This window comes from Micropterus salmoides, unplaced genomic scaffold, assembly GCF_014851395.1.
Source record: "Micropterus salmoides isolate LMB-PRFRI ecotype aquatic unplaced genomic scaffold, ASM1485139v1 Ms_hic_scaffold_4351, whole genome shotgun sequence".
NCBI lineage: Eukaryota > Metazoa > Chordata > Actinopteri > Centrarchiformes > Centrarchidae > Micropterus > Micropterus salmoides.
Window position 1 is genome coordinate 205 of NW_024043764.1, and position 13,408 is coordinate 13,612.

A 13,408-nucleotide genomic window follows, 5' to 3' on the forward strand; every position below is an offset into this window, starting at 1 on the left:
TGCCTGCCCCCAGCGTGCAGAACCTGATGGCTCGACTAAGAGGAGAGCGCACGGTACCGGTGCAGAAGGAAGGTCCAGAAGGAAGGTCCAGACTGTAAAACCGGATGAAAGTGTGAGCCAACCTGGATGGAACCTTAGGGACATAGCCCGGACAGGGGTGCAGGATGGCTCTGACCCTCCCCGGGGCAAACTCCAGGCATTGAAGAGAAACCGAAGGTGCCTGGAGATCCCCCCCTCCTCAGAGAGGTGATAGCGAGGAGAAAGGCCATCTTAAGGGTTAGGTGCTTGGCCTCAGCCAACTCCAGGGGTTTGAAGGGGGCCTCAGCCAGCGCTTCGAGAACCACTGCCAGGTCCCAAGTGGGAACCCGGGAACGAGTCACGGGTCTCATTCTCCGGCTCCACGGAGGAAGCGCACGACCAGTGGAAGGGGCGTGGAACGCTGCCATGGCAGCCACATACACCTTGAGTGTGGGGAAAGACCAGCAGAGAAACGGTCCTGGAGGAACTCCAGTACCATAGTCACCGGGCAGGTAACTGGGTCCACCGCCCGTTCTGTACACCAGGTGGCAAACACATTCCACTTCAGGCCGTACGCCCTTCTCGTGGACGGGGCTCTGGAGCTGAGCAGCGTCTCGACTGTTAGGCCCGCCTCAAGGAACTGGGCCCTCCTCAGAGGGACCTGCCATGGCGGGCCCTTGTGGAGCGATATTATGTCCGGAACCACACTCGGGCCGGCCAAAACAGGGCTACTAGCAGTAGGCTGACACCATCCTGACTGACCCGCTGTGAGAGGGACGGATGGAGACGTGGAACTATGCTTCTCGCAGATCTAACGTGACAAACAAATCCTCTGATTGAATGTGGCTGACGATGCCGAGGATGGTGAGCATCTTGAACCTGAATCTCCTCAGAGATTGGTTCAGGGACCGCAGATCTAAAATCGACGCAATCCTCCGTCCTTTTTGGGAACTATGAAGTACCGGCTGTAGAACCCGGACTCCCTGACTGGCGGGAAATGAGTTCTATGGCCCCTTTCTCCAGCAGAGAGCGAACTTCTTGTCCCAACACCTGGCTCTGCTCCGAGTGCACCGCAGTCCAGACCACCCCGTTGAATCTGGGGGGGTGGACCCGGAACTGCAGCCTGTAGCCATCCACTACGGTGCGCAGACCCACGGGGAATGTTCACAAGGCTCCGCCATGCTCCTGCGAATTCCGGGCTGGTGGCCAGTGTTATGCATAGGTCCCCGGCAGCACCCTGAAGAGCAGGTCCGCCAGGGAAAAACCGCCGATAATCCGCGGTGTGTGAGCCAGAGCGCCTCCTGACTGTGGCCCCTCGGGGCAGGCAGAATGGCGTTGACTGAAAAATCGTCCTCAGATACGTTGTCTTGGGGGCTGTGGGCGAGAGCGCCGCATCGTGTCCCAGGTGCGCTGAGGGGACCCCAAGAAGCGACACTCTGCCTCTGGCTCTGGCGGTAGGAGCTGGACGACGGCTGGGACCGTCTCTCTGCAGCCGTCGCCATCCTGGACCCAGACCGGCGGGGATACTGCTGGAACGCCTCCCTTTGCGTCCTGGCATGCTGAAACCTGCTGACGACAGCGTCCACCGCCTCGCCAAACAGGCCAGAGGTTGCGACCGGTGCATCGAGCAGGAAGGTTTTCTCCCTCTCCTGGATGCCCGACAGATTGAGCCACAGGTGCCACTTCGTGGCCACCAGTGCCGACATGGAGCGGCCAATGGCACGGGCCGTCTCCTTTGTGACTCGACGAGGACGAGTGACAAATCCTTAGCTCCGCGCCATGTCCTTCTGCAGGTCAGCCTGGTATGCCTGTAAAACCGCCATCGTGTGCAGCAGGAAGCGCAGGAAGCGCTCATCCAGCTTACTTGCAGCCTGTGTGTCTGGCCAATCGAGCTGGAGCTTGCCCACTGCCCGTGTCACCACCTCCAAGAGCTCGTCATAGCTGGTTGATGACTGATGACATTGATCCGGCTCCCGGAAGTCTTCTCCATAATGCTGAGCACATCCAGCTCCTCAGAACCGAACAGCCGCAGCCTCTCCGGGCTCACACCTCAAGCGGGAGAAGCCAAAAGCGGGCTCCCGAACAGGGAAGAGGGGAGTCGGAGCCAGCAGACGAGGAACGGGAAAAAGCCTCTGCAGTCCCGATGCCCTCGGAGATGTCGCGCCGGGAGCCCCATGACTGAAGCCGCCGTGGAAAAGAGAGCCGCACGGGACCTCAGCACCCTCAGGGGCAGGGCCTCGCAATGGCCGCAAGCAGCCCCGTCAAGAGCTGCCTGGACATGCGGCATCCCCAGACAGGAAGCACACTGCCTGAACTGCTGACCAGCCATCTCCTCTGCTTCTCCTTCCAGGTATCTAGATCCTCTCGTGGTTGCTTTCTTCTGAGTAGTCTTGAACATGCCAGAGTGCTGCTGAATATAAAAACTGATGTGTCCGGTGTGCCGGCGTGCTTATATACGCCTCCAGTTACGCCGTCACACGCTACCGTTCTAGCAACGCCAATAGGATTGGAGTAGTTTCATTCATGATTTCAGCCCTGCCACGCCCAGAGGCGTTCCCATAGTGTCGTCACCGACGCAGTTCGAGTTCCCTCGAAGGGGAACTGAGACTTTGAAAGATCCTGACAAATGTTTTTGTCCAATGAAACTCGGCAGGACCTTAAAGAAATGAGCCTTTCCTCCAAAAGCAGAAGAGCTTCACTTCAAAATGTTTAATATTTAATTTATCCTCAGAGACGAAGGTTCAACTCAGCTGATTTTCTGTGATGAAGAACATTTATTTTTCTTTCTGGTGACGTAACAGAGGAGAAGAAAAGTGAATTTATTTTAGGAAAATGCTTTTTAACGCAGAATCATCTCAGTGTTACAGATCGCTGCAGAAAACTGCAAGAAAAGCTGAGAGATGTTTCTGTTTTTCATTAAGGTTTGATATTATTTACATATTTAACTGCCAGAAATCTGATGTTGAAAAAAAACTAAAGAAGGTTTCTGTCGTCTTCTTCTCTGGTCCTCCTACACTTGTTTCCTGCGCTGACGGCGCCCTCTGCTGCTTTAACCCTTCGTCTCCTCTCAGCTCAGACGCTTCCTGCTGCAACAGCTGGGACCGGTGGCGTCCCATGAGGCTTTGGGGCGGTGAAGAAGGTGATAGGGGAAGTGTTGCAGGCTGCAGTGTTGACCAATGAGAAGCAACAATCTGTCCACAGGTAAAGTAAAGAACACTTGGCTGTCCAATCACAGGACGGGACGCAGCTTCCTGTGTGAAGCTGCTCTGCAGGTGGAGGTCAGATTGCTCCTCATTAGTGATCGACCAATGATTGATGTGCGTTTCAGGTGCGTGCTGTGTTACCAGCTGCTGACCTTCACTCTGCTCTTCAGCGGCTCCATCACACCGGTGGTCGTCCAGGTAAGAGGCCGCCCTTTCCAGATGTCAGTGAAGCAGCCAATCAAAAACCTGATTATGTCCGTTAATACACAATAAAGTTTGATCATTTATGAAGCGGTTTAATATCAAAATAAATTGAATGTGAGAGGAACAGATGATGATGGCTCTCACAGATTTGATTTCACTTCATATCACACGTTATCACTTTATCAGTTAAACATTCAAACCAGCATTGGTATTGTGCTCGCACTACTGAGCCATAACTGTTCCATACTGCACCTCTCAACTGTGAAAGAAATCTTAAATCAACGTCCGCTAAATATTTCATCAGCCCCTTGGAGCGCAGAGCAGGAAGTCTGGCCACTCATGGTCAGCTGTGGACCTGCAGCCTGAAGCAGGATGCTGTCAGATGCACATAGAGTGACAGATCTGCGTTTGCACATCTTCACCACCTGCACAAATGGACTGTGTAAATTAAAAATGTCTGGAAATAAAGCAGGACAGCTGTCACACAATCGCATCCTCATCATGATGCAGCCAAACCTGAAAATGTGATCTCCCAGGGTGACGAGACCACAATCCATCACTCTGGCGGGGAGTGAAGCCTCACTCTGTGTGACTGCTGTAAACATGTACAAACTGTGAGACACAAACTGTGCGTAATGCTGCATTTGACAGACCAACCTTCCTCACTTCCTCCTTTACTTCCTATTTTACTTCCTCTTTCTCTTCATCACTTCCTCCTTTTTTTCATCACTTCCTATTTTCCTTCCTTGCTTCCTCTTTACTTCCTAACTTCCTCCTTTCTCTTCCTCTCTTCCTATTGTCCATCCTCCTCCTTCCTCACCTCCACTTTCTCTTCCTCACCTCCTATTTCCTTTCTCACTTCCTCCTTTTCTTCCTTCGTTCCTCTTTTCCTTCCTCACTTCATCCTTTTCCTCACCTCCTCCTTTCCTTCCCCACCTCTTCCCTTCCTTCCTCACCTCTTCCCTTCCTTCCTCACCTCCCCCTTTCCTTCCTCACCTCTTCCCTTCCTTCCCCACCTCCTCCTTTCCTTCCCCACCTCTTTCCTTCCTTCCTCACCTCCACCTTTCCTTCCCTTCCCCACCTCCTCTTTCCTTCCTCCCCTCCTCCTTTCCGTTTTTACAAACTGTCCTCCTCCTTTCCTTCCTCCCCTCCTCCTCTTTCCTTCCCCACCTCTTTCCTTCCCTCCTCACCTCTTCCCTTCCTTCCTCACCTCCCCCTTTCCTTCCTCACCTCCCCCTTTCCTTCCCCACCTCCTACTTTCCTTCCTCACCTCCTCCTCTTTCCTTCCTCACCTCTTCCTCTTCCTCTTCCTCTTTCCTTCCTCACCTCCTCCTCTTTCCTCCCTCACCTCCTCCTCTTTCCTTCCTCACCTCCTCCTCTTTCCTTCCTCACCTCTTCCATTCCTTCCCCACCTCCTCTTTCCTTCCTCCCCTCCTCCTTTCCGTTTTTACCAACTGTCCTCAGATCTGTTTCAGGTGAGCTGACAGTAAATGTCCACCAGAGGGAAGCGTGTCCTCAGCAGCTCAGTCATTGGTCATCCTCACCTCCTCCTTTCCTTCCTCACCTCCTCCTTTCCTTCCCCACCTCCTCCTTTCCTTCCCCACCTCCTCCTTTTTCTATCCTCACCTCCTCCTTCCCTCCCTCCCCTCTACCTTTCCTTTTTTACAAACTATTCTCAGATCAGTTTCAGATGACGGTAACGTCCACCAGAGGGCATGTTGTCCTCAGCAGCTCTGTGATTGGTCCGTTTTTGTTGTCTTCAGGTGGACGTTGACCTGACGTTTTCCTCTCTGAGCGACGACACGTTTGATGGACAGATCACCAGAGACCTGATGCTGAAGGACACACTCCACTTCCTGCTGCCGACAGACACACACCTGTCCTCAGAGACACACCTGTCCTCGGAGAAACTCACACAGACATTGGGGGGACAGGTGAGTTTACAGGGAACATGAATAACGTTCAGTTTTATTAATGTGAATGCCTTTTAAGGTCAGTGTCAGTGATCGATCAGTAACTCTGTCTGCAGGACGGTGGCTGCAGAGGGACAAACACTGTATGTGTGTCAGAAGACGAGTTTTTTCTTCTGCTGCAGTTTCAGCGGCAGATGAAGACGCCTTCAGCGTTTCAGTTGGTAACAAAGTACACACTGTGACCTCATTATATACACAGTATACATACCATGAAGTACACCCTGTGACCTCATTATATACAAAAAGTACAAATACCATGAAGTACACACTGTGACGTCATTATAAAGTACACACTGTGGCCTTATAATAAAGTACAACCTGTGACCTCATTATAAAGTACACACTGTGGCCTTATAATAAAGTACACCCTGTGACCTCATTATAAAGTACACCCTGTGACCTCATTATAAAGTACACCCTGTGACCTCATTATAAAGTACACACTGTGACCTTATAATGAACTACACACTGTTCCCTCATCATGAAGTACACCCTGTGACCTCATTATGAAGTACACCCTGTGACCTCATTATGAAGTACACCCTGTGACCTCATTATGAAGTACACCCTGTGACCTCATTATGAAGTACACACTGTGACCTCACACTGTGACCTTAAAATGAACTACACACTGTGACCCCATTATAAAGTACACACTGTTCCCTCATTATGAGTACACCCTGTGACCTCATTATGAAGTACACCCTGTGACCTCATTATAAAGTACACACTTTTCCCTCATTATAAAGTACACCCTGTGACCTCATTATAAGTACACACTGTTCCCTCATTATGAAGTACACCCTGTGACCTCATTATGAAGTACACCCTGTGACCTCATTATGAAGTACACACTGTGACCTCATTTTAAAGTACACACTGTGACCTCACACTGTGACCTTATAATGAACTACACCCTGTGACCTCATTATAAAGTACACACTGTGACCTCATTATAAAGTGCACACTTTGACCTTATAATGAAGTACACACTGTGCCCTCATTATAAAGTACACCCTGTCACCTCATTATAAAGTACACACTGTGACCTTATGATGAACTACACCCTGTGACCCCATTATAAAGTACACATTGTGACCTCATTATAAAGTACACCCTGTGACCTCATTATAAAGTACACACTGTGACCTCATTATAAAGTGCACACTTTGACCTTATAATGAAGTACACACTGTGCCCTCATTATAAAGTACACCCTGTCACCTCATTATAAAGTACACACTGTGACCTTATGATGAACTACACCCAGTGACCCCATTATAAAGTACACATTGTGACCTCATTATAAACAGTACACCCTGTGACCTCATAAGTACACCCTGTGACCTCATTATAAAGTACACACTTTGACCTTATAATGAAGTACACCCTGTGACCTCATAAGTACACCCTGTGACCTCATAAGTACACCCTGTGACCTCATTATAAAGTGCACACTTTGACCTTATAATGAAGTACACCCTGTGACCTCATAAGTACACCCTGTGACCTCATTATAAGTACACACTATGACCTCATTATAAAGTACACACTGTGACCTCATTATAAAGTACACCCTGTGACCTCATAAGTACACACTGTGCCCTCATTATAAAGTACACACTATGACCTCAGTATAAAGTACACACTATGACCTCAGTATAAAGTACACCCTGTGACCTCATAAGTACACACTGTGACCTCATTATAAAGTACACACTGTGACCTCATTATAAAGTACACCCTGTGACCTCATAAGTACACACTGTGCCCTCAGTATAAGTACACCCTGACACCTCATTTTAAAGTACACCCTGTGACCTCATAAGTACACACTGTGCCCTCATTATAAAGTACACACTATGACCTCAGTATAAAGTACACCCTGACACCTCATTTTAAAGTACACACTGTGACCTTATAATGAAGTACACACTGTGACCTCACACTGTGACCTCATTATGAAGTACACACTGTGTCCTCATTATAAAGTACACCCTGTGACCTTATGATGAACTACACCCAGTGACCCCATTATAAAGTACACATTGTGACCTCATTATAAACAGTACACCCTGTGACCTCATAAGTACACCCTGTGACCTCATTATAAAGTACACACTTTGACCTTATAATGAAGTACACCCTGTGACCTCATAAGTACACCCTGTGACCTCATTATAAAGTGCACACTTTGACCTTATAATGAAGTACACCCTGTGACCTCATAAGTACACCCTGTGACCTCATTATAAAGTACACACTATGACCTCATTATAAAGTACACACTGTGACCTCATTATAAAGTACACCCTGTGACCTCATAAGTACACACTGTGCCCTCATTATAAAGTACACACTATGACCTCAGTATAAAGTACACCCTGTGACCTCATAAGTACACACTGTGACCTCATTATAAAGTACACACTGTGACCTCATTATAAAGTACACCCTGTGACCTCATAAGTACACACTGTGCCCTCATTATAAAGTACACACTATGACCTCAGTATAAAGTACACCCTGACACCTCATTTTAAAGTACACCCTGTGACCTCATAAGTACACACTGTGCCCTCATTATAAAGTACACACTATGACCTCAGTATAAAGTACACCCTGACACCTCATTTAAAGTACACACTGTGACCTTATAATGAAGTACACACTGTGACCTCACACTGTGACCTCATTATGAAGTACACACTGTGTCCTCATTATAAAGTACACCCTGTGACCTCATTATGAAGTACACCCTGTGACCTCATTATGAAGTACACACTGTGACCTCATTTTAAAGTACACACTGTGACCTCACACTGTGACCTTATAATGAACTACACACTGTGACCTTATAATGAAGTACACACTGTGACCTCACACTGTGACCTCATTATGAAGTACACACTGTGACCTCACACTGTGACCTTATAATGAACTACACCCTGTGACCTCATTATAAAGTACACACTGTGACCTCATTATAAAGTGCACACTGACCTTATAATGAAGTACACACTGTGCCCTCATTATAAAGTACACCCTGTCACCTCATTATAAAGTACACACTGTGACCTTATGATGAACTACACCCTGTGACCTCATTATAAAGTACACCCTGTGACCTCATTATAAAGTACACACTGTGACCTCATTATAAAGTGCACACTGACCTTATAATGAAGTACACCCTGTGACCCCATTATAAAGTACACCCTGTGACCTCATAAGTACACACTGTGCCCTCATTATAAAGTACACACTATGACCTCATTATAAAGTACACCCTGTCACCTCATTTTAAAGTACACACTGTGACCTCATTATGAAGTACACACTGTGCCCTCATTATAAAGTACACCCTGTGACCTCATTATAAAGTACACACTGTGCCCTCATTATAAAGTACACCCTGTGACCTCATTATAAAGTACACCCTGTGACCTCATTATAAAGTACACCCTGTGACCTCATTATAAAGTACACACTGTGCCCTCATTATAAAGTACACACTGTGACCTCACACTGTGACCTCATTATAAAGCACACACTGTGACCACACAGTGTGACTTCACACTGTGACCTAATTATAAAGTACACACTGTGACCTCACACTGTGACCTCATTATAAAGTACACACTCATCAACAGAAAATAGTATAATTTATGTTCTCTCTCTGTAGCTTTCTCCCAGCATCTCCTCTTCCTCCTCCTCCTCTTCGGGTCCTCTCAGTGTCTCTGATCTTCTGATCAGGATCAGTCATTTCTATGAGCTCCAGAGAAACCACACCTTCAGGTGAGTCTAATCAGCTAAGGGCTGACACCTGTTGTTGTTGTTATTGGTGTTGTTTCTGTTGTGTTGCTGTTGCTGCTGTTGTAGTTGTTGTTGCTGGTGTTGCAGTTGTTGCTGTTGTTGCTGTTGCTGCTGTTGTAGTTGTTGTTGTTACTGCTGCACTTTCTGTTGCTGTTGTTCTTGTTATAGTTGTTGTTTTTGCTGTTGCTGTTATTGTTGTTGTGGCTGTTGCGTTTGTTGTTGCTGTTATTGTAACTGCTCCTGTTGCTGTTGTTACTGCTGCTGCTTCTGTTGTTGTTACTGCTGCTGCTGTTGTTGTTGTTGTTGTAGTTGTTGCTGCTGTTGTAGTTGTTGTTGCTGGTGTTGTAGTTGTTGTTGTTACTGCTGCTGCTTCTGTTGTTGTTGTTGTAGTTGTTGCTGCTGCTGCTGTTGTAGTAGTTGCTGTTGTTGTTGATGTTGTTACTACTGCTGTTGTTGTTGTAGTTGTTGTTATTGTAGTTGTTGCTGTTGCTGCTGTTGTAGTTGTTGCTTCTGCTGTTGTTGTAGTTGTTGTTGCTGGTGTTGTAGTTGTTGTTGTTGTAGTTGATGCTGTTACTGCTGTTATTGTTGTTGTGGCTGTTGCGTTTGTTGTAGTTGTTGTTGTTGCTGTTATTGTAACTGCTCCTGTTACTGTTGTTACTGCTGCTGCAGTTGTTGTTGTTGTTACTGCTGCTGCAGTTGTTGTTGTTGTAGTTGTTGCTGCTGCTGCTGTTGTAGTAGTTGCTGTTGTTGATGATGTTGTTACTACTGCTGTTGTTGTAGTTGTTATTGTTGTAGTTGTTGCTGCTGTTGTAGTTGTTGTTGCTGGTGTTGTAGTTGTTGCTGCTGTTGTAGTTGCTGTTGCTGGTGTTGTAATTGTATTTGTTGCTGTTGCTGCTGTTGTAGTTGTTGCTGCTGTTGTTGTAGTTGTTGCTGTTGCTTCTGTTGTTGTAGTTGTTGTTGCTGCTGTTGTTGTAGTAGTTGCTGTTGTTGTTGCTGTTGTTACTGCTGCTTTTGTTGCTGTAGTTTTTGCTGTTGCTGCTGTTGTTGTAGTTGTAGTTGTTGCTGTTGCTGCTGTTGTTGTAGTAGTTGTTGCTGCTGCTGCTGTAGTTGCTGTTGTTGTTGATGTTGTTACTGCTGCTGCTGTTGTTGTAGTTGTTGTTGCTGGTGTTGTAGTTGTTGCTGTTGCTGCTGTTATAGTTGTTGTTGTTACTGCTGCTGCTTCTGTTGTTGTTGTAGATGTTGCTGTTTCTGCTGTTGTTGTAGTTGTTTTTGTAGTGGTTTCTGCTGCTGCTGTTGTAGTAGTTGGTGTTGTTGTTGATGTTTATACTTCTGCTGCTGCTGTTGTTGTAGTTCTTGCTACTGCTGCTGCTTCTGTTGTAGTTGTAGTGGTTGTTGTTGTTGTTGTTGTAGTTGTTGCTGCTGCTGCTGTTGTCGTTGCTGTTGTAGTTGTTGTTACTGCTTCTGTTGTTGTTGTAGTTGTTGCTGTTGCTGCTTCTGTTGTTGTTGTAGTTGTTGCTGCTGCTGCTGCTGTCGTAGTAGTTGCTGTTGTTGTTGATTTTGTTGCTGCTGCTGTTGTTGTAGTTGTTGTTGCTGGTGTTGTAGTTGTTGCTGCTGTTGTAGTAGTTGCTGTTGTTGTTGATGTTGTTACTGCTGCTGTTGTTGTAGTTGTTGCTGTTGCTGCTTTTGTTGTCGTTGTTGTTGCTGCTGCTGTCATAGTAGTTGCTGTTGTTGTAGTTGTTGTTACTGCTGCTGCTTCTGTTGTTGTTGTAGTTGTTGCTTTTGCTGCTGTTGTTGTAGTTGTTGCTGTTGCTGTTGTTGTTGTAGTTGGTGTTGTTGGTGTTGTTGATGATGTTGTTACTACTGCTGTTGTTGTAGTTGTTATTGTTGTAGTTGTTGCTGCTGTTGTAGTTGTTGTTGCTGGTGTTGTAGTTGTTGCTGCTGTTGTAGTTGCTGTTGCTGGTGTTGTAATTGTATTTGTTGCTGTTGCTGCTGTTGTAGTTGTTGCTGCTGTTGTTGTAGTTGTTGCTGTTGCTTCTGTTGTTGTTGTAGTTGTTGTTGCTGCTGTTGTTGTAGTTGCTGTTGTTGTTGCTGTTGTTACTGCTGCTTTTGTTGCTGTAGTTTTTGCTGTTGCTGCTGTTGTTGTAGTTGTAGTTGTTGCTGTTGCTGCTGTTGTTGTAGTAGTTGTTGCTGCTGCTGCTGTAGTTGCTGTTGTTGTTGATGTTGTTACTGCTGCTGCTGTTGTTGTAGTTGTTGTTGCTGGTGTTGTAGTTGTTGCTGTTGCTGCTGTTATAGTTGTTGTTGTTACTGCTGCTGCTTCTGTTGTTGTTAGATGTTGCTGTTTCTGCTGTTGTTGTAGTTTGTTTTTGTAGTGGTTTCTGCTGCTGCTGTTGTAGTAGTTGGTGTTGTTGTTGATGTTTATACTTCTGCTGCTGCTGTTGTTGTAGTTCTTGCTACTGCTGCTGCTTCTGTTGTAGTTGTAGTGGTTGTTGTTGTTGTTGTTGTAGTTGTTGCTGCTGCTGCTGCTGTTGTTGTTGCTGTTGTAGTTGTTGTTACTGCTTCTGTTGTTGTTGTAGTTGTTGCTGTTGCTGCTTCTGTTGTTGTTGTAGTTGTTGCTGCTGCTGCTGCTGTCGTAGTAGTTGCTGTTGTTGTTGATTTTGTTGCTGCTGCTGTTGTTGAAGTTGTTGTTGCTGGTGTTGTAGTTGTTGCTGCTGTTGTAGTAGTTGCTGTTGTTGTTGATGTTGTTACTGCTGCTGTGTTGTAGTTGTTGCTGTTGCTGCTTTTGTTGTCGTTGTTGTTGCTGCTGCTGTCATAGTAGTTGCTGTTGTTGTAGTTGTTGTTACTGCTGCTGCTTCTGTTGTTGTTGTAGTTGTTGCTTTTGCTGCTGTTGTTGTAGTTGTTGCTGTTGCTGCTGTTGTTGTAGTAGTTGCTGTTGTTGTTGTAGTTGTTTCTGCTGTTGTTGTAGTTGATGCTGTTACTACTGCTGTTGTTGTTGTAGTTGTTGTTGCTGCTGTTGTAGTTGTTGTTGTTACTGCTGCTGCTTCTGCTGTTGCTGTAGTTGTTGCTGTTGCTGCTGTTGTTTAGTTGTTGTAGTGGTTGCTGCTGCTGCTTTTCTTGTAGTTGCTGTTGTTGTTGATGTTGTTACTGCTGCTGCTGTTGTAATTGTTGTTACTGTGTGTGTTGTTGTTTTTGTAGTGGTTTCTGCTGCTGCTGTTGTAGTAGTTGCTGTTGTTGTTGATGTTTATACTTCTGCTGCTGCTGCTGTTGTTGTAGTTGTTGCTTTTGCTGCTGTTGTAGTTGTTGTTACTGCTGCTGCTTCTGTTGTAGTTGTAGTGGTTGTTGTTGCTGCTGTTGTTGTAGTTGTTGCTGCTGCTGCTGTTGCCATTGTTGCTGTTGTAGTTGTTGTTGTTACTGCTTCTGTTGTTGTTGTAGTTGTTGCTGTTGCTGCTTCTGTTGCTGCTTTTGTTGTAGTTGTTGCTGCTGCTGCTGCTGTCGTAGTAGTTGCTGTTGTTGTTGATTTTGTTACTGCTGCTGCTGCTGTTGTTGTTGTAGTTGTTTCTGCTGTTGTTGTAGTTGATGCTGTTACTACTGCTGTTGTTGTTGTAGTTGTTGTTGCTGCTGTTGTAGTTGTTGTTGTTACTGCTGCTGCTTCTGCTGTTGCTGTAGTTGTTGCTGTTGCTGCTGTTGTTTTAGTTGTTGTAGTGGTTGCTGCTGCTGCTTTTCTTGTAGTTGCTGTTGTTGTTGATGTTGTTACTGCTGCTGCTGTTGTAATTGTTGTTACTGGTGTTTGTAGTTGTTTTTGTAGTGGTTTCTGCTGCTGTGCTGTTGTAGTAGTTGCTGTTGTTGTTGATGTTTATACTTCTGCTGCTGCTGCTGTTGTTGTAGTTGTTGCTTTTGCTGCTGTTGTAGTTGTTGTTACTGCTGCTGCTCTGTTGTAGTTGTAGTGGTTGTTGTTGCTGCTGTTGTTGTAGTTGTTGCTGCTGCTGCTGTTGCCATTGTTGCTGTTGTAGTTGTTGTTGTTACTGCTTCTGTTTGTTGTTGTAGTTGTTGCTGTTGCTGCTTCTGTTGCTGCTTTTGTTGTAGTTGTTGCTGCTGCTGCTGCTGTCGTAGTAGTTGCTGTTGTTGTTGATTTTGTTACTGCTGCTGCTGCTGTGTGTTGTTGTAGTTGTTTCTGCTGTTGTTGTAGTTGATGCTGTT

The 13,408-nt window shown here is 46.2% G+C and overlaps 1 protein-coding gene across 1 annotated transcript; it reads left to right on the forward strand.

Annotated features, from left to right (window-relative positions):
- Positions 1–1,797: 1,797 nt before the first annotated feature.
- Positions 1,798–9,196, forward strand: LOC119887837 (cadherin-like and PC-esterase domain-containing protein 1; the record flags this gene model as incomplete). Its single annotated transcript, XM_038698420.1, has 6 exons — positions 1,798–1,891; positions 3,138–3,219; positions 3,347–3,419; positions 5,189–5,359; positions 5,455–5,559; positions 9,084–9,196. Coding segments are annotated over exons 1-6 (638 nt in total), but the record flags the coding sequence as incomplete, so codon positions are not given.
- Positions 9,197–13,408: the final 4,212 nt, after the last annotated feature.